This window comes from Bacillus rossius, chromosome 8 (assembly GCF_032445375.1).
Source record: "Bacillus rossius redtenbacheri isolate Brsri chromosome 8, Brsri_v3, whole genome shotgun sequence".
Classification (NCBI taxonomy): Eukaryota; Metazoa; Arthropoda; class Insecta; order Phasmatodea; family Bacillidae; genus Bacillus; species Bacillus rossius.
In genome coordinates, this window is record NC_086336.1 from 59960696 (window position 1) to 59985203 (window position 24508).

The window sequence follows — 24508 nt, forward strand, 5'->3', positions numbered from 1 at the left end:
ACAAAATCCTGGATCCGCCACTGGGCAAGTGGCTCGTGATTCGCTCCAGATACAGTCTAGTTTCAACTCGTGTTATTCACTTGTTTTTAATTATTTACGATTGCCACGTACCTATTCGGCGATAAGCAAAACACATTTTCAGCGAATTTCCACTCAATTATGGCACATTTATTTACGTTTACAATTGTTTATGTATTTTTTAAGGAGCAAGCAGGGTGTCCACAGTTAGTACTTTCGTACTAGATCTAGTACTTTTATAAGTTTTTACAGATCTAGTACTTTTTTCTTTCATATAATATTATTACAGTAACTCCAATATGTTTTATTATTAAGCGTAATTATTTTTAAAAACCATGGAATGTATGTGTGTGTTTGGTGTGATATATTTAAGTTAGAGCATTGCAATGTCATAATAACTTCCTAAATTGTTAAAACCATAACAAATTATAATTTAGTACTTTTTTTTTTTTTTTTCAAATCTTGTACTTTTTTCTCGCCTAAGTTGGTACGAAATATTTTTTTCCTTGTGCACACCCTGGGAGCAAGTTCCAATGTTTATAGTGTCATTGATAAGGTGTTGTTTCTTTTTATTATTTATTTATATATAAAAATTAGATTAACCCAGTCCAACCCTGGCCCGCAGGTGACGGTGCGTGCTGAAGAGGCGACCTCGAGAGTGGTCCTTCACGTGGATGACATCCTCGTCAACGAGACCAGCGTGGCGGTGGTGGCGGAAGGCGTCGACGGGGCGCCCGTGGCACTGGCCGGCCAGCTGCGCGACCCCCTGCGACACTTCTACGTTGTCCTCCTGTCCGAGGAGCTGGTCGCGGGGCGGAAGTACGTCGTCAGCATGGAGTACCAGGGCTTCCTCAGGGATGATATGTACGGCTTCTACAGGAGCTCGTACCGACGAGGGAACGAGACGAGGTGTGTATGTGTGTCCCGGCGCTGTGTTTATTTTAATCTATCTTGGCTTGTTAGTACACAGACAAGTCACTCTGCATTCCAGGAAACATCTTAGTGGTTTAGTGAGCTGATAGCTGGTAGGCTTCTCCGAATCCTGTTTTTTTTTTTTTCCTAAAAAAATATAAAATTATTTACAAGTATCAAACATTTTTCTAATCTAATTTCATCACACAGTGAATACAGAATATCAAGAAAAATTTATTCAAAATACAGTAAAATAAAAAAGGGAAATAATATTTATAGGACCATAAAAGAGAGGTGTAAAATGAGAGAAAATAGAGAAATGTGGAAGTGCATTTTCTTAAACCAGTAAAATTTTAGGTATGAATTTTATTTTGTTATCAACAGATAATATACATAAAAATAATGTATGTATAGGCAGAACAAATCCAGATATCTCAATAAATCATCTTAACTTTATGCATGTTACATTTTTATTTTTAATTCTTTTATTTTAATGAGTCCCACTTAGTGCATATATTGTTAAACAATTATTAAAAAAAAAATCTATTTGATTTGAAATTTTGAATTGAATATTAAACTATTTGCGAATAGTAATTTTTTTTTGCATACCCTTAACAGCCGGGGGAAGAGAGAAAGAATAGGAACAGATGTTATTGAACCAAAAATAACTTAATAATATATATTAGTATCATAATTTATTGCAGCCTTTAAATCACAGTTTTTGATTTCTTTATTTAGTCATTAGTGTGTTTTTTTGTTTGTTTTTTCATTTACAATTTTGCAGGTAGTTTGACCCACTATCCTTAATTATTATCTGTCTTTCCATGACTGTTAATCTTCAGCTGCCTTCTATTTAATACCTTCAGCCTTCATATCCTTTTTTACCTCATTATTTCATCTAGTAGGTATTTTTCCATTGGTATTTGTTTTCTTTTTGCTTGTTTCTGGTAATTATACATTGATTGTTTGTATGAAAGTGTGCAAATATCTTTGCAACCTGTTTCAAGCTAGCATGAATTTATAATTGTGAAGGTGGGGGAGGCACACAGAGCACATATGACCAACTTTAACTTTCAAGATTTCCGGTATATTTTTAGACTCAAGGGAGTTGAGATTTGGGATTGGGATGGTGACAAAAGAGAAGGAGGTTGTCGTATGCTTTAACTCAGGAGCAATAAAGCTCGTAGTTTTGGTAGAAACATGGTGGGTTTTGGGGAAATTACGTCCACTTGGACATTTATACTCTTCGTAATTCAAATGGCCTGTGCTTTACCATCAGGTAATATCTAAATTTGTGTTCGGTTTTCAGGTGGCTGGCGTCAACGCACTTCCAGGCGACGCAGGCTCGCAGGGCGTTCCCGTGCTTCGATGAGCCGGCGCTCAAGGCCACGTTCCAGATCAACGTGGCGAGGACGGCCGACCGGCACACTCTCTCCAACATGCCGGTGGAACGCGTCGAGGAGGAGTGAGTGATTAAGAAGTCAAGGACTTAAGAGGAATGATATAGGAAAGTTTCTCCCTCTCCCTCTCTCTGTGTCTCTCTCACCCCACTCCTCCCTCCTACCCCGCCTCCCCCAAAATCAAACAATCCTGAATGAAGGTACCCTTTTTTTTTTTGTAGCCACATGTCAAAAACTTGCTATCTCCATCCAACTAATTTGTTTTATTTGTCCAAAATTTATTTATTCCATACAGTAGTAGAGTCTCAATTAACTGAGTAAATTTAGACTGTGAGACAATCTTGAATACGCAAATTCTCAACCAACATAGATATTATAACAAAATAGTTTTGGTTTTTCAGTTAGCCCAGTGGTATCATTTTTGAGGATTATATTTTTCCAGATTTTCTTCAGTGTAGATTCTTTCATGTCACTCCATGATTTCTCCAATCAGTAAATGGCATTAGTATTGAGTTTAATATTTTTTAGACTTTCAACATCAGGTAGTTAATTTTCTGGGTCCTCAAAAAAATGTTTCAACAGTCTTTGCCGGTAATGGCCCAAATTTAAAAAATGTATTTTTTTTTGGTTTCGCTAAAAATATTTTTAAATTTTACGGAGTTAATGACCCCGCCTCCCCGGGCATACACACAGTGTGCAGAGCTTTAGTGAAAAATCATGCAATTTGAAAACTGCTGAAGATATCAGACTGTTGTCTGTTTACGAAAAGCATTTACATATGTATACGCTAAGGGTGGATAGTAGTTCTTGAACTGTATTTATGTAAGATGTAAGATGGCTGAAACGCATGTTTTCAGATTAAGTTTTAGGCATGAAAGCACTCAAGGGTCTTACATTACACCTTTATCATCATTTCTCCATCATTTAATGTAATTCTTACAGCCCAAATCTCGTAGTTGCCCTATGCATGATGAGAAGACAGTGCGCCAGTCCAGAGTATTCTGCTTAGAGGTAATACCACGCGAGCGTCTCACCTATCATCGTGCCTCATAACACAAATGGTGGTTTATGTAAATGTTTTATGATGTGCTGAAAGAAACACACGTCCTTGATGTGAACCATGTAAACGTTCCCCCCTCGCCCGCAGCTCCGAGCTGGGGCTGACGTGGGACCGCTTCGAGCGCACCCCGATGCCCATGTCGACGTACCTGGTGGCGCTCGTGGTGTCGGACTTCGAGAACGAGACGGCGGCGGGCGGCTTCTTCCGCACGTGGCAGCGGGGGGCGGTTAAGGCCCAGGCCCGCTACAGCGTCGAGGTCAGCCCGAGCATCATGGCTGCACTGGAGAGCTACACCGGCCTCGACTACTTCCTGCCCAAGCTGGACCAGGTGGCCGTGCCGGACTTCCGCGCCGGCGCCATGGAGAACTGGGGGCTCGTCACCTACAGGTGGGTGCAGTGCGTCGTTCACAGGGAAGGAAGAGGATTTCGTTGGTTAGTTTACAGTCCACTGCTTGCTCTTTGTGTGCGTGATGCTGGTATCACAATAGCGTGACAACGCAATGTGAAGATGACAATGCAATTATTGTGAACAAATGGCTTTCACCAGTGTGACACCCTATAATAAATGATTGTATGCAAAGTGTTTCTTGCTGTTACATAAGCACCAAACGTACGACAGCCATCAGTGCGTGGTGGTTCTTTTAATCAATACGTTTGAAAGAAAAATGCTTCGTTCAAATCTAACATTCGTTGGTGAAAATCACTGTGCATTAACACATTTCAGAGATTTCACAAATAAACAAACCCTTAAAAGTACAAAAATAATACTGTATTTACTCGCTATGTGTCACACATTTTATGCTAGTTTTTTGTTTGATAACATGTGCTGCGACCCTTATGTGAATTATTTTTCTTTCTTTTGTAAAAAAAAAAAAAAAAATTTGCATTGTGTGATTGAACATGTGTGGAATTAACTAGCCTGTGCTGGTTTTTAATAAATATGATTAAAGTACGTATGTAATAACAGTTTCTTATGTGTATTAAAAGATGTATTGTTAATGCCAGTGGTTTCAAGTAGAGGTTATATTTATAGCAGTTTAAAACAAATAATGCATTTAATATTTTTTTTTCTTTCTGGTTGACCTATGGAAACATGAATTGTCAGTTGTGAACTTTACTTTTTAATAATTTTTTACCTAATTCAAACAGGATTTGTCAAATCTTTCTGCTTGTTAAAGTTTGTGAATGAACTAATTTTTCAGATTACTCATAATTTGTTAATCTAGCATATGCTATCATTATAATAATAGCCTTTAATAATGCATGATCATGTAAATCAGGTCTTGAAATGAAACTCTTTAAATAAAACTGAGCTTACCGATAAGTTTTAAGTGAGGTGATTATGCTACAGGGAGCAGAACATTCTGTTCGTCGATGGGGTGACGCCGTCAAGTTACAAGCAAGGCATAGCGAACGTGATCGCGCACGAGTTTGCCCACAAATGGTTTGGCAACTTGGTTAGTCCCGCGTGGTGGAGCTATCTTTGGCTGAACGAAGGATTCGCAAGATACTTCCAGTACTTCACATCGGCTGAGGTAATGTGTACAAAATGGGAAATATGATTTTTGGTAAATTAAAATCTGCATATTTACCTAAACTGGGACATAATTTTTCACTATTTTATTTTCAAGCACGGGCTCTCATTAAACTTCCTTGTTTTACTTGATTTATTATTACATAACTACATTTTAATGACAATATTTTGAATGCAGTAAAAAAAAATTTGTTATAAAATTTATTCAATGTCAAATTACCTGGTTAACTTTACTACTGAAACTTAAATTAACTAGAGTTGTAGTGTTTTTTCTGGTTATCATATGAGTTGTGCTATCAAATTTAAAATGTTTAAGTTTTTAACTAACATAATCTAACAGTAGTTTTATCCTAAAAAAAAAATTTGTGGTGTCCCACTTTTTTTACTTTCTAAAGTGTGTTTTTGAAACAGCATATCAAAACTTAACAGAACGTTTCATTAATTATACGTTCATGTAGTATTAAAGATGTAAATGTGGCGGTAACATAATTTCCTAGGTGCTTCTGCTAGGAATGTGTTTTTTTTTTTTTTTGTCACACCGTGTACAACCTGGGTCACTTACAAGCATGGTGATAAAGGGCATAGGCAGGGAGGGGCAGTTTTGCTCCCCCCCCCCCTCCTCCCTAGAGTCATATATTTATTTATTGCATGTGGGATCCCTGACGCAGTACTTCCACTTATTGCGGATTTTGACGTCCAATCACGGAACTATGGAGTATTATCTATTCATTACAAAAACCGAGAAACTTGAACATGTCTCAAAATCAGCGTTTCATACGATAAATATCGCTCTCTCTTGTAATAAGAAAGTAAGTAATTAAAATTAATATGAATCCTGAAACTTATTTCATATCTCTTAAGTGGTTTGCAAACCTGTGTAATTTTTAAAGTTACTTGACGGATGGATTATCTCGTCACCGTATTAAAGTGGTGTTAATAATTCTTTTAGACTCGGGTATCTGGCATAAACTTCATTAGTGCTTGTTGACCTCTTTTTTGATTTGCGTTGGATGTGGCCGGAGGTTGGCAGCACAAGCTGACGACGAACGTGCTCCCCGAGCGCAGGTGAACCCCTCGTGGAGGCTGGACGAGCAGTTCGTGACGGCCGTCCACCAGGCCGCCCTGTCGTCCGACTCTCTGGCCAGCACGCACGCCCTCTCGGCAGACGTGGGCTCTCCCTCCGAGATACGGACGCTCTTCTCGACCGTTTCCTACAGCAAAGGTTGGCGGCCTTGATTTATTTTCTTTTTTTTTTTAATTTTTTAAATTTGCAAGCTTTGTACATGCGAGCCTGATCTTTTAATAGTGGAACAGATTCTGTACCTGTCTGGGCTCAGTCGACAAAATGGACTGCATAATTACTATTAATAATCACAAACTTTCTGCTGTCGCGCACGGCCGACCTACCGAAACGAAAACAAAATGAGATCGAACTGGTCACAAGATGGCGTGGGAGCAGCAGCGTCATGATTCCAACGCTGCAGGCGGGAAATTCAAATTCAACATTTACACCCGGCCTGAACAGTACCACTAACAAAGAAATCCATGCAGCCAGCAATGCAAAATATATGACACTAAGAAATAAAAAAAATAGTACGACAGTTACTCATCTGCTATAACTGTTGCAAATTACCCATACAATATTTTTACAATTAAATAACTATCAACGACGCTGTAAATATTTTGCCACAATATTACTAGTACAGGTTTGCTAAAGTTGGCGCAAACAGGGAAAAGTTAGTGAATTTTAAGAATTTACTTGAAGTTACATGTTAACTGGTAGACTTGAGTAGGGATATTTTTAAAGTACTTTTTTTTACAGACTCTTACTTATAAATAACATGATAATTTTATCAAACAGTTTAAAATTAGTGGCTCCAAATAAATAAATAAATAAATAAATGAGTATAAAATGTGTGAAATTGTCATATTGTAATTATCATGGCTAACTATCCAATCAGCAGTCAGTCATATTAAACGAATGGCCTCTTTGTTTTCATATCAAAAAGAGTTGTAAATAAAATTTATTACAGAAAAATGGGACTCATTATAAATGCAGTGTACACTTTTAGGGAAAATGTATCAACTGATGTTTTGATGTTATGCAAACTGCAAAATACAAATCACAAATGTGATATTGTTTTATAATTCAGAGTTTTATTTTAACAATCCGACACTGAGCTGCAGTAAATTCAACACACCATTTAGATGTAACCTGATTTTACACTTTTTGAGAAGATTTTTATAACTCTAACTTGCTTCTATTGGCTCTATTTTTTATTTATCTACATCTTAACATAACTAAATGTGGTCTCAAGAAATTGTTATATTGTATTATGTACTTTTAATACTGGCATCTGAGTGTTTAAGGCTCAGTAAACACTGAGAAGTCCAGTCAAATAGTTCCGTTACACTATAAACTCTTACTTTTTAGGTGCTGCTGTGATACGAATGACAAAGCATTTTCTCTCTGATGAGACATTCCAGCAAGGATTACAAGATTATTTAAAAAACCAGTAAGTGTATTAAACTTAATCACTCTACTTTAGCACAATAAGTAACAGCATTCTTAACAAACACCACAAAGGTATTAAAACTATTATGTGTTTTTCATTTTTTAGTTGGATTTTCTATAAAAGCAAGTGTTTTAGTTTTTTAAACTATTATTTACTTTTCATTTTTTAGTTGGTTTTTTTTTTATTACATCAATTTATTATTAAAGTGAGTTTGAGTAGATATTGGCGGCTTTTAAAATATATATTCGATAAAGCATGTTGAAGAACTATAGTACACAATATTTTCAATATCCTACTATGAAAATCAATGATTTTCAATAAAATTGAGAAGTCATTGATGTTTATTCAAAGTCAGTAACTTATCCGAGAAATGAGCAATATGGATGCCTGCTGCCTCCCTTGGATGAGATTGCCGGTTCTCAGGTTTCCTACCCGAAAATTTCATCTTATTCAAAGTCAGTAACTTATCCGAGAAATGAGCAATATGGACGCCTGCTGCCTCCCTTGGATGAGATTGCCGGTTCTCAGGTTTCCTCTCCGAAAATTTCATCTTATTCAAAGTCGGTAACTTATCCGAGAAATAGGTGATCGGCGCGCCTGGTAGTTTCCCTTCTTGGTCTTGGCGCAAAGACACTAGTTACCAGTTTTAGGAAAACAAAAAATCGCTAATCCTGATTATCCTAGTAAGGATAACGGGTCTGTTTAAAATATTTAATTGTCATCGGTCCTTGATAAGTACGCCAAATGTCGAGTTAATCCGACGTTTTGAAGGGGGTCAAAATCATGTTCAAAGTTTCTGTTACATACTAACATACATACGTATGAAGCTTATAAAAGCGTGTTAAAAACCAGTAAGTGTATTAAACTTAATCACTCTACTTTAGGACAATAAGTAATAGCATTCTTAACAAACACCACAAAGGTATTGAATTAATGTGGTTAATTTTTCCTCTCTAAAGATCATGTAGTTCAAAAGTTAAAATAATATGTATTATTATTATTATTATTATTATTATTATTATTATTATTATTATTATATTGACTTAGATTTCAGTGTCAGCCAAATTATAGTCAGTGACCTCTTAGACAATGCAGATAACACCAAGCAGCCAGCCACTTTAACACTGGAAAAAATGTAAGACATTATTCTACTTTCACAGATTGAAACTAAACTTATACAAGTGAAATTAATTCAAATAACTTATTTCCAAATTACTAAAATGGAACATTAGTTTTTAAAAAAAAATTGTACCATTTTTATTGAAAATAAATTACTTTTATTTAGGACCCCAAACTTAAAAAGTTTTTTTTTCTTATCACAAAGATTTCACTTTTATGAAGTTAATATTCCTGGGCCTCTTCAGAAAGGTTTAGACAGGGTTGTACTGTAATATAAATAACAAAGAAAATCATTTCTATCTTAAAAAAAAACATGGTTGTTACCAGTAAAACACAGGTGAAAGGCAATATACACGTTCGTGTGTCAGACCAAAGGATCTGGACCAAGGAGTTCTAAGGCAGCCTCATTTTTTCAAAAGTTCACTGTCGTCCACCGAGGACCATCAACGGCGCTGAACCTCGGTTCGTGTTGCGACAGGGGCAATTCGTCCGCCTCTCCCGACCACCTCTTCCGCGCCCTGCACGGCCGCTACAACGCGAGCGTGGAGTTCCCCGAGGTGGACGTGAAGGACGTTCTGGACAGCTGGAGCCTCCAGAAGGGCTACCCGCTCATCACCGTGACCAGGGACTACAACTACCGCAGTGCCACCGTCACGCAGGTCAGTCCTCGGGGTGTCCCCCCTCTGCCGTGGATCCGTAAGTTGTGAAGCGGGTTCAGGAAATGAAGTTTATCACAATTTTATCCGGTGTGAGTTGCAAATGGGACGAGGAAGGTTTCAGCACCCCCCACCTCCACCCCACCCCACCTCCTCAACCTTGGACTCACCGCTGCATTCGTAAACACTGTACAGAGAAGTGTTTTAAATGCAGATAAAAGTGAGAATTTTTTGGTGGTGATAATTAATTTCTTTGTGAGCCCGAGACAGTAAGTAACTCCCAAACAAAAGTTTAACCAACAGTTGCGTAAAAGTTCAGAATAATACTGTCACCGATGAGTTTTAAATACTTGCTTTGTGGTTGCCAAAAAAAATACCTATGTTTTAAGTGTTAAGTGCTACCCTAATGATTTATACTGAAAATTGATCGAAAAGTAGCTGTACTCCACAATGACTAGGAACAAGATAAAACGTAAATAACACCGTAAAGCATGTAAATACATCATATAACAAACAATATGCGTGTAAATACACCATTTAGCACTGAAATGTAACTAAAAACCTTAAAATCAATCAGCAATTTGACAGAAACTTAATCCAAATTACTAAGATGTTATCTTTTTAATATTGTTTTTACAAGTTTTTTTTTTGCCCCGCATTTTTGGAATCCACGTGCTTGTCGGCAGGCCCGTTTCTTCCTGTGGAGCGACGAGCGGTCGGAGGACGTGGAGACGTACCGGTGGTGGGTGCCCCTCACGTTCACGTCTCGGTCCGCCGCCGGCTTCAACTCGACTGCGACGAGGGTCTGGCTCAGGGGGACGCAGACCAGGAGCATGATCAGCGACATCGGCGCGGAGGCGGGCGAGTGGCTCATCTTCAACATCCAGCAGACAGGTGTGTGTGTCTGGGAGTACTGCCGCTCACTACGGATTATCAGATTTAGACGTCCGTTTACGGAACTATGGAGTGTTTTGTACTTATTACAGAAACAGAGAAAATTAAGGACGTCTCGAAATCAGCATTTCGTACCATAAATATTGCGAGTGTATTATTCTGATAAGCAGGCAAATCTTTTGTGAAGTAATTAACATAAATAAGAATCCTGAAACTTATTTTAGATTATTAAATCTGCAGTTTCTGTATGGAAGTAATATTAATAGGAACCTGAAAAAAGCGAGGTTATGTTTCTCAAAAGCAGTGTTAATTTTCACGAAATTCGCATTGTAATGTATTTTGCATCAATTTTTTAGGACACCAAAGTGTGAAAAAAAAGTTTTACATTATGTTTATTTGTGTCTGATTAGAAAAAAAAATGTGTAATTTTATTTTCACCTGCTAAATAACACAGTCCTTCTATTACTGTTGCCCAGTATATTTTGCACTTTTTAGTATTTAATTATGCAATATATAATTAAAATAACATTGCGTATTGATGTTAAAAACTTAGTTTGTGAAACAAATATTCAAACAGGTTAAAAGTTTCAATGCCATTCATTGTTAATATCTTTTACTTCTTGTGCATTATTTTTATTTCCAAACTTGATACCCAGATTTTGTAGTGAGGGGTGGGTTACATTTTTTTAATTTTTTATTTATTTATTGGAATTTTGGATTCAAGAAAATTGGAATCCCACAAAGGAAATAATTTTTTATTTTTCTTACGGCAGGGTTCTACCGGGTGAACTACGACCTCGCGAACTGGCGGCTGATCTCGGAGCAGCTGAGCGGGGACCAGTGGCACGCCATCCCTCCGGTGAGCAGGGCCCAGCTGCTGGACGACGGCCTGAACCTGGCGAGGGCCGGCCTCCTGGACTACGAGGTGGCCCTGAACCTCACCACCTACCTCTCCCGGGAGACCGACTACGTGCCCTGGTACTCCGCGCTCTCCGCCTTCACCTTCCTGGACGCCCGGCTGAGGGGCCTAGGGGTGACCGAGCATGGCTACTTCAAGGTAAACCGATGAGCTACAATGCTTTCCACTTTACGTTTTTTTTCTCATTTCAATGTGCTTTTACATATTTGGGATGGTGTTTTTTTTGTATGCTGGCTAGAAGTGAAGCAATGAAAAACATTTGCCTATGAGTAGGCCTGTGCGAATACTAGTTTTTTGATGCAAAGCGATTATCAATTCAAATGTTTGAAATATTCGCGAAGTTGAATCGAATTGCGAATATTGTTTTCAGTGAAGCTCTATTACCCTTATTTTTATAAAATACAGGCTTGAAGTAAAAAAAAAAATTGTTCAACATTTGTAATCTTTGATCTGATTATGTGATAAACCAATTAAACCCTATATATAACATCATTCAATAAAAATTATAAAACAATTATGCACTACATTAATATTGAGCATTCATAAAAGCATATAGAAGGCCACCTTTTGATTTTTTAAGTAACCAACTTTATTCAAGCAAAACATATACAATAGCAAAAAATACCAAATATTTTCATGAGTTAATCTTTGGCTTCCAATATTTCAAAGTTACAAATAAAACTAATAGTAAATTTCCTGGTGATTACAAATCCAATGTTAAACAGCATTGATTTATTTGCTTAGTTGAAGCTTCGCACAGGTCTTCCTATGAAACAATAAGCTAAATAAATGTTTAATAATTCTGCACTTTGAATTCTGTGCTTCGAACCGTGCTCCAATGATCTTATTCCATGAATGCTCTTTGGATCATTGCTCTCAACGTTGTGTCAACGTGGGACTACTATACATAATTCGCTCACGTGAACTGAAGGGCATACATTTTTTTATCTCCGACAACAGGAGTGTCGAAGAAATGTTTGTTGAGTTTTTATTGTTTCTCGTCGAGCAAATTATTAATGCGGTTGCCACGGGATAGCACCACATGCAGCCACTGCCTCGTTTTTTAATAAATACTGAAAACACATACTGATGTTTACAACTTATCACAAATCAAAGCAGTCTGACATATTAATAGGTTTTGACTAGAAAAATCCTTTTTTTAATATGGGAAATAATTGTGAAAAAATAAAAACGTTTTATTAAAGCATTTTAAACAAGCATTTAAAAAAATTAAAATATGTGCATTTCACATGAGAAGTGGTTGTAACACTAGAATAAGTAGCATTTTTGTATTATATGATGTAAAACTTTGTAAATAATGCTCTAATATTAAAGTCTGATTAAAATAACCTGCATAAAGTTCGTAAAAATTCCGGACATGACTGCTCACGCAGTGTTTATCCAAATTCACTGTCCATGGACCACCCCAAATGTTGGTTCATTTCGAAGTTTCCAATGATCTTAGCCCGGCACTCAAAACAGAATGACGCAACAGAAAACCACTGATCCGACCAGTTTATGAAACGAGATCACGCTTGAACTCGGATGGTGCAGCGTCATTTAGGTAGCAATTTGAATAGCATGTGTACTTCTTGCAATGGCGTTTTGGGTTCCAATACCAGTGGTGTCGAGGGTCAAAACTTCACAATTGAATTAATTTTACGTTACCGATAGCCTGTACAGTTCCTTGTAGCACTTTTGTCCCTCACACCACATCACTGTTTCCAAAACATTCTCACCACTCTGTCTTTGCAACTTCTGTGTGTCTTATCATATTTGTTCGTTGGAGCAATGACCCCCACCTCTGTAGCCTCTCAATTCAGAGTTTCTGGTTTTTTGTCTCTCTCATATTGAATTTACTTACCTGCCTGAAGCACGTAGTGTACTAGCTTGCGATCGTAAGCAAGATGAGACACCGGTGATCTGTGTGCGACGGCAGAGCTACGTGACCGAGCTGCTGCGGAAGGTGTATGCCTCCGTCGGCCTGGAGGCAGACGGCACGGACGGTCACGTGACACGGCTGCACAGGAACCAGGTGCTCACCTGGCTGTGCTACTACGAGGAGCCGGCCTGCGCGCTCATGGCGAGGAGCGAGCTGCAGAAGCTCGTCCAGAGCCCCGAAACCTACAAGTGAGTTCTTCGCATCTCAAAGTTCCCTCATTTTCCTCCTCGCCGCGTGCTGTGCTTCTCCGGACTGGCGACCCAGGTCTTTGTGTTTGCACATTACCTCTGAGCTGGCTCTCACGGTTTGTTAGGAATCAGCGAGCATACAATAAATATTCTATGTTTGTGAATAACTTGGTATTAAATTCAATATTTCAAATCAAATATTTTTTTTATTGTTTTTTTACCAATAGATATAGCAATTGGAATCCATTGACACAAAAAAATTAATTTTGACAAATTAAAACATATTTGAAGCTAAGAAGAATATACGTAATTTTTTTTATTTGAAAAAATAATCTGGGATTATGATTAAAACATAGTCATAATACTATATTTTTATGATTATATCAATCAGTTGAATAAAAAAAATTCACTAACTTAAAATTGTACTAGTTAAATAAATAATTAAATAATTAAATAAATAATTCAATTATTGAATTGCCCAGTTTTTTAGTTTCTTGCATCTTACATAACGCTGTTATTGTCTCATATATTTTTCTCTTTGTCATTGTAATGTTTTCTGCATAAAATTTTTAGGACACCTTAAGTGTGAAAAAAAAAATGTTTTGCACAATGTTTATTTACATTTGATTAGAAAAATATGTAAATTTTTTGAATAATTAAATATTTGATTTTAAATTTGATCAAATAAAAAAAGAAACAGGATACCCAGAAGCGTGCGAGTTAATGAATGCTCAATAATGTAAATGTTGGGAGGTCTCATAGTTTTTAAACTTTCTAGCCATATGGCATAAATTAATTTTGTGGTCTCGTGTGTTTCTGGTCCAGTGTGGATCCCGACCTCAAAAGCGTGGTGTACTGCCACGGACTGCGCCAGGGAGGAGAGCCGGAGTGGAACTTCCTGTGGGACCGCTTCCTGAACTACGACGTGAGCAGCGAGCAGGCACTCATCCTCCGAGCGCTGGGGTGCACCAGCAACCAGACTCTAGCCAACAGGCGAGTACACGTGTGCTTCGACTGGTTGTTAAAGTCGATAGTACGTTGTGTGTGCAATCATGTTCACATTTTTGTCTTTTCGCACAATTTTGTGAGCATGTGTGTGCATTTTTGTGTACATGCATGTGTTTTTTGGGTGTGTTTTTGTATGTGTGCACATGTGTTTTTGTGTGCACACACTTGTATGTGTGTGCACATGTGTGTGTGTGTTTGTGCTCTCTCAAGACTGCCTCACAACACCATCCTAACTGTGGTTCTCTGAAGATGCGCTGCCTGTGGCTTCATGTGTAGAGGCAAAGCGGTGGTGATAATGCATCTGTTCTAATTTTCAGATTCCTGAAAGTTACTGGTAAAGTGTATGCAAAAAAATTTTTTAAGTTATACTTCTTTAGGCATGTTATAAAAAAACTATTGGAGTGAATTTATATGATGCTCACGCAGCATGCAACAAAATTTGACAGGACGGAAAAAGGCTACAAACAAAAATTATATATGTGCTTTTAAATCTTGTACTTGAATACTGATCCATATATTTAATACTGGTCCATATAATTAAAAACATTTTTTTTATTGTGAATATTAGTGATAGAAATTCTGTTAATAAACTTTTTCGAGTGTATGTTTATAAGTGAAGTTATGTTCCCTTATGTGTTTTTTTTTGCGTTATTATTATTTCATTATTATTTTGTAAATAATTAAAATTTATATTGATTATTTTACTAAAATTATTATTAATTTAATCATGTGTTAATATTAATATTGAGTGCTGAGTATTTATTTAAATTATTTAATTTGTTGAATTTCTACTTTACCAACTGTTAATAATATCACTCCAGTCCTTTTATTATTTGATTTATACTAATTATTCTAATGCAAAATTAAAAGGTAATTCTTTTATACACCAAGTAAGTAAAACTTCTAACATGTGTACATAAGTACACATACCCATTTTATTTATACCCTAGACCAGTGGTTCTCAAAGTGTCCGCCAGGGTGCACTGGTGTACCCTAGAATATTTACAGTTTGCGCTCTGTGGTATTCCAGAGAATAAAGAGTTTAAAATAATAATAAATATAATTACTCTATTATACCCTTTCATTATGAATATACCACATTTTTTTATGTTATGTGCTATTTGAATGACTCTTACATGTTTTGCTCGAACACTGATTTAGTTCAGTACAGCGCTGTAGTTGCTCTTTACTGTTTGTAAACAAGCCTGAATATACGTAAAGTAATTTTTTTTTAATATGTATATTAATAATACAGTAGAACCCTGTTATAATGTTTTTCAAGGGAGCACAAGAAAAAAACATTATAAGCAGGAAAACGTTATAAGCAGGAAATCTCAATTTAGCACTTAACAATGTTCGAGCTTTGTACCAATGGACTCACAAAGCTATGTAAACAACTTTAATGTTAAAACCAAAGATAGTATACTTGATACATGAATTTTCTGAAACAAGCCAACAATTTTTCAACTTTGTCTTGTTCCCTGGTTAAATTTTGTTTGTCTTTAAAGATACACTGCCACATTTTTTGTAAAATTGTCTCACGATTTGTGATGACAACATTAAGAGTGAGAATGTCTACTCCTTCGCCACCTGAAAATGTTTAATTTTGGGATTCCTACGTATGAATGAAAAAAAATATATATATATTTGTAAGCAAAAGAAAACACTTATAGTTATGCCCTCGCTCAATGGTTGGCAACTTAAATATTGTAGGACTATGTACGTGCATCTGAATACCCACTGGAATGGCAAGGAAGAGAAGAGTTGACTAAGGATGCCAACTGACACGTAACTATAAACATTGTGTACCTTCAGTATATTGCATAAAATTGTATTTTAACAAACTTCATGTATTGTATGGCAGTGATTGTAAACATATATAAAGAAAAAATTTTATCGTAAGTGTTGGAATAATTTGGTTTTAAAACATTTTTCCCCCATTTAATGAATGAGAAAGCAAACATTATAAGCAGGAAATTACACTATTTATGAACATTATAAGCAGGAAATAAATACATTGTCCTTATGGGGGAAATATTGGGACTTTAAAAATATGACATTATAAGCAGGAAAACATTATATGCAGGAACATTATAACAGGGTTCTACTGTAATAACATATTTAACAGAAATTCGCCTACAATCATCTGTAGCATTTTACATGTGCCTCGACTTCAAACATTTTGAGAACCACTGCCCTAGACCCTTAAGTCACGTACATCTTCCGCCATTTTCGTCTTGAGACATTCTGTATGTAAATACAACACTAAACAGCAAAGTTACCTTGGAAATGAACCCTAGATTCAAACAGCATATTGGTTATTCAGAAACTCTGTTAGTATCTTGCTTCTGTCTTTTGAATTAGTGTATTGTTCTTAAATACCTTGTGCTCGTTAATGAAGAATTGCATATCATGTTTCCTTAAGGGGCAAAATATTTTGCAGGTATCTGAGGAAAACCATCACAGCTGACGCAGGCATAAGATCACAGGATTTGTCAACTATATTTCCTGCAGTGTACGGCAATTACTGGGGTGTGGACTTTGCCATTGAATTTGTGAAGGAGAACTACGAGGAGATAATAGCTTTGTAAGTATCTTTTATTAATAAACCATCATGCACTGACATGGCATCTGTTCCTGACGAGTCTTTAAGCAACTTGTCATTTCTTGTAACAAGGCAACAAAGAGCTAGTAACACAACACACGTTAAGGCAGTTTCAGATATGTCTGTATTATTTTGTTCCCATCTAAATCCAACTGGCTGATCAGTAGTGAATCAAGACAAAAAGTTATTTTTTGTACTCGTGAACTTAAGTGAAGGTGTTAATGCTTTTATTTTTTTATTTCTTTTCAGCAACAATAATACATCTTCTGTGATCAGCTTGGTATCAGGCATAGCTAGTGCAGTCTCAACTCAAACTCAACTCAACCAGGTGAGGACAAACATCTTCTATGGCAACCATTTTATAAGTTAATGCTTCAAGGTCCCAACAATTTAGGAAGTTCTTTCTTAATAGTTGAGCCCACGACTTTGTTTTGTGTGAAAGTGTGTGCCTCCTGTGGGAGCATTGTAACTTATTGGAATGAAAAATTACCAAAAATTTATTCATGTCATATTTTAGTATTATTAGAGAAAGATTTTATGGTTTTATTTTTAGGCCAATTTCATTTTTAAAAGAGGAAATTTATGTATTATTGTTATATGGTGTAATGACATGCCTTTCTGTGTTATTTTGGCTTAAAAGCGATTCTTCGCTTAATCTTGTCTCTAATTATCATGCTAAATTCTAACAAAATCCATTTTTTTTTGCATAATACTATAACAAATTATATAGACAAAACTTTTTTAAATTATCATTTTTGTACCACTTCTTAAGGCACAGTCTCACAGGCCATGTTAATTGTTTCCATTATTTCGTCTTTTTTTTTTATCTTAAGGCTATTATAAAAAATTTTAATCAATATCTCCCTTGCTTTTGTTGCTCAGCCACAAATATTTTCAACAGATATTCACCTAGTGTGATATGAGTGTAAAAATGTGTGCAAATGAAGATAATTAAAAATACTTGCACCCATGATATTACTTTTTAGCGAACTTCTGTTGATATTTGTGGCGAAACAACAACTTCGAGGGAGGTATGAAGTTAAATATTTTGGAAATAGCCCTTAAATAAAAGTAACACCAAATTTAAAATATACTTCATTATTTTAATATTATATATGCATGACAGAAGATTTTAGTTGTTCTGTATTGAGGTCTTTAAGATCTTGTGCGAAGGTTAGGTTGTGATACTCTGTTCCGACGGAAGAACTAATCGGGGGATATATTGTCCTGAACAGTTGCGGCAGCTCCTTGCTGAGCTGGGGCGGGGAACAGATAGCTCGACCTTGAGGTCCGCGGAGAGGAACCTCGCCTGGCTGTCTACGCACGGCCCCGCCGTGTCGGCCTGGCTGAAGAGGCGCTGGTACCGCCTGCCGGGCGACGTGCGGCCCGTGCGCTACGTCCTGGCGCTGGCCCCGCGGCTCGAGGGGGACTTCACGTTCGCCGGCCGGGCGGAGGTCACTCTCAACGCCACTCGGCCGACGTCCTCGGTCACACTCCACGCCAACGACCTGCTCGTCAGCAGTGTCCACGTGCAATCAGCAGAGGGTGAGTTCGAGGTCCTCGACATGCTTCGTCAGTGATCCTCAATCCTTATGATCTATAACTTCAGGTTTCCTGTGTACAGCAAAGTCCCGCTAATCCGGACTAGATGGCACTGGACATTGTCCAGATACCCAAAGTCCGGACTAAACTGAATTTGCCTTAAAAAGCACGTAATAAAGTTTTAGGTAGGTAAAACTATAATGATTTATTTTTTATTTCCCATAAATACAACTTTTGCTACAGCTTAATTTTATTTTAATACTGCTGTATACATCGACATAAGTTTTTAACCTATGAACTAATGTAGAACAAACAAAACAAAAAAAAAATGTTTCATACAATCCAGACTAACCAATGTCCAGATGAGCGTGGTCTGGATTAGCGGTACTTCATTAAATTAATCCACATTTATAAATAAAAACAACTCAAATCAAAAAAAAATCTAATCTTTTAATGCAGTCAATTCAATATATTTTATTTATTTAGTAGGTAATTGGTATTAAAATATATGTGCTATAAAGATTGAATAAATTTCTTCTTTTTTTATTATCTTGCAACTGTTGTTAGTAACTCAGTTTTACATTATGATGGTACATTTTCCAAACACACCAATACTTGAACATGCATATTAAAAATTATTATATTGTAAAAGTGCATTATTTGTTTAATAATATGCTATAGTTATAAATAAACAGAATTCATAAAAAAAAAATAAACAACATTGAAGTCTCCTGGTTTTTAAAAACAAAATTAGCATAAAAATAAAACAATATTATCTTATACCTATATGGATAGCATTCTATGGTTTGGGATATTCTATAAACAGGCACCATTCAACTGCTTGTACTCAAGAGTGCAAGTGTTGTGATGTCAGGTCGCATTATTGTGCATGCAGGCTTTTTTTAGAGTTTATCATTTCTTCAGTTTTCATTTCAGTACAGTGTTTCTTGTTATTAAGCGGGTTACATTCCACATTTCACTTTCTCACATTTCCGCCCGTTAAATCTGTAGTGATGTTCGGTAATCGGAAGAATCAATATTTCAGCGTAGCCATAGTCCCTGATGTGCCGGGTTGGAAACATTTCTCTGTATTTATAGTTCCTTCATTTGTTACGTTACTTAGTCGGCAGCTCCTGCCTTGCGGTGATGAGTTTGCCCGTGCCCTCCAGGCGGAGGTGACCTGGAAGTCCTCCAGTACACCCTGGAGCCTGCACGCCACTTCCTGGTGATCTCCCTGGCAGAGGAGTTGTCTGTCGGGCAGCTGTACACAGTCAGCGTGAACTACACCGGCCACTTGAGGGACGACATGAACGGCTTCTACCGGAGTTACTACAGCCGCAACGGCGAGAAGAGGTATTGAGACTGCGAGTCCTCCGCACAAACACACGTTGCACTAGAAAAGGGTCTAGTGAAAATGGGATCAATTTAACAATTTAAATAACTTTCACTTTAATTGTGATTTCCAATCCATAAAGTCTTTTTTCGTAAACTTATTATTAAAAATTTTGGGGTCGCATTATAATAATAGTTGCATTATTTTTCGGTAAATATGGCAAGCACAGTAGAACCTTGATTAACCGGGTTAATGGGGAGGGGGGGGGGAAGGTCAGCATGGATAAGCGAAAATCACGGCTGGTCAAATTCATATGTATTTAGGCTATACAATACAGCAAAATTTCGTAATTTATTCAAAACAAATGTACAAGTATTACTGACACTAATTTTTTATTTTTTTTTCCAGAATATGTATGAATGATATTATTTGTAATGACCTAAAAGACACAGTTTTACTTCTTCCCTAATGAATTACACATCATGGGCTAGGATCCCTCCCCCCCCCCCTCCCCCCCCCCAAATCCACAAAACAAAAATATGTTTGATTTTTAATTGAGAACCCGGTTAATCAATGCCCGGTTAATCGGGTCACGGACAATGAAAGTTCTACTGTAGTTAAAACTCTAAATGATATAACAAATATAATGAAACTGTTTGCTGTCCTTAACAGGTTATGTACGAATGACTAAGATTTAAATTTGTTTTTAGTTATTTTTTTCATAATAAATTTCTACACTCAAAGCAATCCTACTATAGTTGTGTATATTTGTTTTAAAATAATTTCATAGGAAGCATATTTTGCATATGTTTGATTAAATTGTTACAAAGGCCACTGTGAGTTCAATTTTTTATTACACTGTTACTGATTATACACTCAAGAGTGTTCGCAGAAGGTATACTTTTTCCTATGTTTGCACATAGGTGGCTGGCTACGACGCAGTTCCAGCCGACCAGTGCGAGAAGGGCATTCCCTTGCCTTGACGAACCTGGATTCAAGGCAACCTTCAAAATAAGCATCGCCAGAAGTGCAGACAGGCACGCCTTATCAAACATGCCAGTATCAAACTCAGAATACGAGTAAGTTTGTGAGTCCTACACCTGTGTCTTTAATTGTAAGGCAACAGTTTTGACATTTTTCAGAAACCCCTGGTTAGATTATCAAAGCTCACTCTCCAGCATTGCATAATTAATGAGAATCAATGACGATAAGATTAACGAGATTATTTGGGATGAAACAGTGAAATACAATCCTGGCATAGGGGCATTCAAATGTTTTCAGTATTTTCCTTTACAGTAACTATTGAGGTGTATGTGCTTACTGAAATACAAAATATACTAAACAAACATTTTTCTGGATCCTGGCTATTTAAAAAAAATTAAACACTTAATTAAAATTTTATTTTGAAAAAAAAATTGAGAGTTTTGACCAATTATTTTTAAGTTATAAAAATACCAAAATTCTGCTTTATGAACTGTTACTATTAGAGTTATACTTCTGTCTCTATAATTAATTAATTAATTGTCCTGGATATAGTCTGCGACAAACTTTTGAACTATTGTCAAAATTGTCAGTTGTGAAAACATGTGGAATTATTATCCTCCTCCCCCATTTTTTTTTTACAGTCTATCTATGTGTGAACAGTCTTTAAAGTTTCTGTGCGTAACCACCCAATGTGGAAAGCTATAACTATCTCTTTACTTTTTCACTTCCAGCGATACTCTGGACCTCACGTGGGATCATTTCGAGGAGACGCCCATGCCCATGTCAACCTACTTGGTGGCGTTCGTGGTGTCGGACTTCAGCAACCTGAGCTCCAGCGACGGCTTCTACAAGACCTGGCAGCGGTCGGACGCGACGGAGCAGGCCCGGTACAGCATAGACGTCAGCCCGAGGATCATGGCCGCACTGGAGAACTACACCGGGGTGGACTACTTCCTGCCCAAGATGGACCAGGTGGCCGTCCCTGACTTCTCGGCCGGAGCCATGGAGAACTGGGGACTCGTCACCTACAGGTGATTGCAGGATGGCTTTGTTTTTAGAGAAGTACTCACGATACTACTCGACATGTTTGAGGTGAAGAAAACGAAGAGTGAAGCTAGTTTTTGAGCGCAATATAGGCGTCACTCTCATTCAACATCTTGCATGAGCCGTAATATATGGAACGCTATGTCATCTTGGAGATCGTATAGCCACAGTAGTAGGGGGAGCACGCCGGTTCTGGGACACTATAAACAAACGACAGGTGCTTGTCTGAGCACGTGGGGGGGCGTGGCACCACGTGGTCGGGTGGGCGTTGCCGGGAGCCACGTGGAGGGGTCCGCAGGGGGTGGTTGACGTCACGTGGAGGGGTGTGTGTGTGTGTGTATGTTTCTAAATGAGGAAGGCAGGTAGCGCTAGTGTCGCGCGCCGGAATTATTTTTACAAGTATAAAAATGTGAGGGCGGGCGACGGTTGGATTCTAACCTTCGTTTCTGGATCATTAGTCCGTCACGCTAACCACAGGACCACGAGACCATGTTGGAGAAAATAATTTCAGATGTTGTATATATGCTTATAAAATATTTTTTTTAAAGAGAAGGTATATTTTTTATAGTGCTAAGCGTGAAATTTAAAAACGGGCGGCAGCCATGTTTATTTTTTTATAGTGTTAAGCGGTAAATTTAAACAAGGCGCATCGGCTGCTATGCGGCCGCCATGTTAATTTTTTTATAGTGTCCCAGAACTGGCGTGCTCCCCCTACTCACAGTACCAAATCACCTGGGTTACCTTTTATTTATGTTTAACCACAAACCTTTCCACGTTATTTTCAAGTTATCAAGTTAATACATGAAAACCCCCAATTTTGTCAGGTAAAGTCTGATGAATGTTAAGATAAAAATTTATCTCTTGTGGCTCAAAATTAGTAAAAAAATTTTTTGGGAAAAGAATGTTGAGGTATTTATTATCGCTTGTTCATCACAGTGGAGGCTTCAAGAGTGCAATTATGTTTGAGTGAAAAATTTTAGGATGAATGTAAGTTGTATTGAAATGCATGCCACTTTATGAAAATTTAAGTTACAGTAAATCAATTATTCAATTATCAATTATTATTGCCATTGGTGTAACCGGGCTCAAGAGATGCTTGCTTATTTGGAGCTGTGGGTCTGCAGGGAGCGGTACATACTTCACGTGGACGGTGTGTCGAGCACGGAGAGCAAGCAGAGGACAGCGGACATCATATCGCACGAGTTCGCGCACCAGTGGTTCGGCAACCTGGTCAGCCCCAAGTGGTGGGGGGACACCTGGCTCAACGAGGGCTTCGGCCGGTACTTCCAGTACTTCACCCCTGCCCAGGTAGCACCCTCCCCCCCCCCCCCTCCGCCCGCGCTGATCGCAGTTGCTTTGGAAATTGTTGATCATTTAACTCCTTCGCAATTGCTGCGTTGACTTGCTCGTAACAGGACTGGAAAGCGCACATTACAAGTTGGAATGGGCCGATTCTACATTTATTCGATTCCGATTCCATTTTGTGTTCTTGTGAAATTCCTCTTCCCTGCCATGCTCTTTAAAAGTCCGGTTTGTTGTGTTTCACTTGATTTACGTGCCTTGGAACGTTTACATTAACATTAAAACATCAGCTGATCACGAGATATTTTCTGTTTATCATGATTAAAATTTACCATGGATTTGATAAACAAAACCTATTGGGTTCACTGCAAATGAAACATCAACACGAACGTAAAAACAGTGCATTTTTAACACAATATTTTTTATACACAGTCAGCTGCTACATGCTATGAACAAACAATAAATCTTGTGCATTTAATTTTATGACTTTATATATGCATAAATTCAATTTTAACCAATTCTATTAAGCAAAAAATATAATATAACGAGAAATTAGCTTTTGCATACAAAAGACTAGAAAAATAAAACTATTATGTTTATGAAAAACACAGTAGGCCAGCCTGCTTTTACTTCTACATGGCATCATGATTGCTTGCCATCGTTGGAAGTTAACATTATTATGTTTACGATTGAAGAGAAAAGTTACATTCAGTTTGTATTTATGAAATTAAATTAGACAATTGAAATGAGATTACACTGTATTCCCGCAAGTACAGAAATACAAATTTACCTGGTTAGTACAGTGTTATGGATTGTAGGTGATTGCAACTGTAATCTTACCTTCAAATAATTTACCCCATCATTTGTACATTGGTGCTAGGCGAGTAGCGCGAACATTGTTAGCTAACTGGCCGGAATGCATGGTAATTGTGGCAAAAAAAAAATCTCTTTGATTTATGTGAATCTATTTTACACATAAATTATCGACAGTTACTTACGACCTATCATTCTGAATATGATATGTTTCCTTGCGTGCTCGATTCCTTGCAGCTTGTTGCGAATTGACGGTTCTGACTCCAGAATCGATGGAATCGAAGCATCGTAGAATCGGCATGCCGCTCCCCAGTTACAAGTGAATGTGTGTTTTTGACCAGGTGGAGCCCAGCTGGAGGTACGACGAACAGTTCGTGGTGAGGCAGTTGCACGCGGCCCTGGTGTCCGACTCTTTGCGGACCTCGCACCCCATGTCGCACGAAGCTTCATCACCTTCCGAGGTGTCCGCCATGTTCAGCACCATCTCGTACGCCAAAGGTAACCCTTCGCCCACGAGCCGTATCCAACTAACTTACCGATAATCACAAGTGGCGTTCCAAGAATTTGTTTTGGGATGGGGTGGAGTAATTTTTTGCTGTCCCGCGCAAAGGTGATTTGAGAATTAAAAATACGGGCAAGTCTTTCAGTACTCACCGATGATGTCTTAAAAATCTAAACCTCGGTAATGAGCAAGCTCATGTGTTCTCATGTTGTTCATA

The 24508-nt window shown here is 37.6% G+C and overlaps 1 protein-coding gene across 1 annotated transcript in view; it reads left to right on the forward strand.

Moving 5' to 3' along the window:
• The window catches only part of LOC134535042 (uncharacterized), a 168431-nt gene that overhangs the window by 110940 nt on the left and 32983 nt on the right, over window positions 1-24508 (forward strand). The window contains exons 65-83 of the mRNA XM_063373878.1: window positions 644-927; window positions 2240-2395; window positions 3478-3777; window positions 4742-4925; window positions 5990-6146; window positions 7359-7440; window positions 9038-9218; window positions 9902-10109; window positions 10883-11166; window positions 12968-13158; window positions 13984-14151; window positions 16610-16753; window positions 17021-17099; window positions 18007-18316; window positions 19483-19666; window positions 20570-20725; window positions 21362-21661; window positions 22799-22982; window positions 24131-24287. Coding sequence (XP_063229948.1) covers window positions 644-927; window positions 2240-2395; window positions 3478-3777; window positions 4742-4925; window positions 5990-6146; window positions 7359-7440; window positions 9038-9218; window positions 9902-10109; window positions 10883-11166; window positions 12968-13158; window positions 13984-14151; window positions 16610-16753; window positions 17021-17099; window positions 18007-18316; window positions 19483-19666; window positions 20570-20725; window positions 21362-21661; window positions 22799-22982; window positions 24131-24287 — 3709 coding nt within the window. The remainder of the gene's footprint in view (window positions 1-643; window positions 928-2239; window positions 2396-3477; window positions 3778-4741; window positions 4926-5989; window positions 6147-7358; window positions 7441-9037; window positions 9219-9901; window positions 10110-10882; window positions 11167-12967; window positions 13159-13983; window positions 14152-16609; window positions 16754-17020; window positions 17100-18006; window positions 18317-19482; window positions 19667-20569; window positions 20726-21361; window positions 21662-22798; window positions 22983-24130; window positions 24288-24508) is intronic.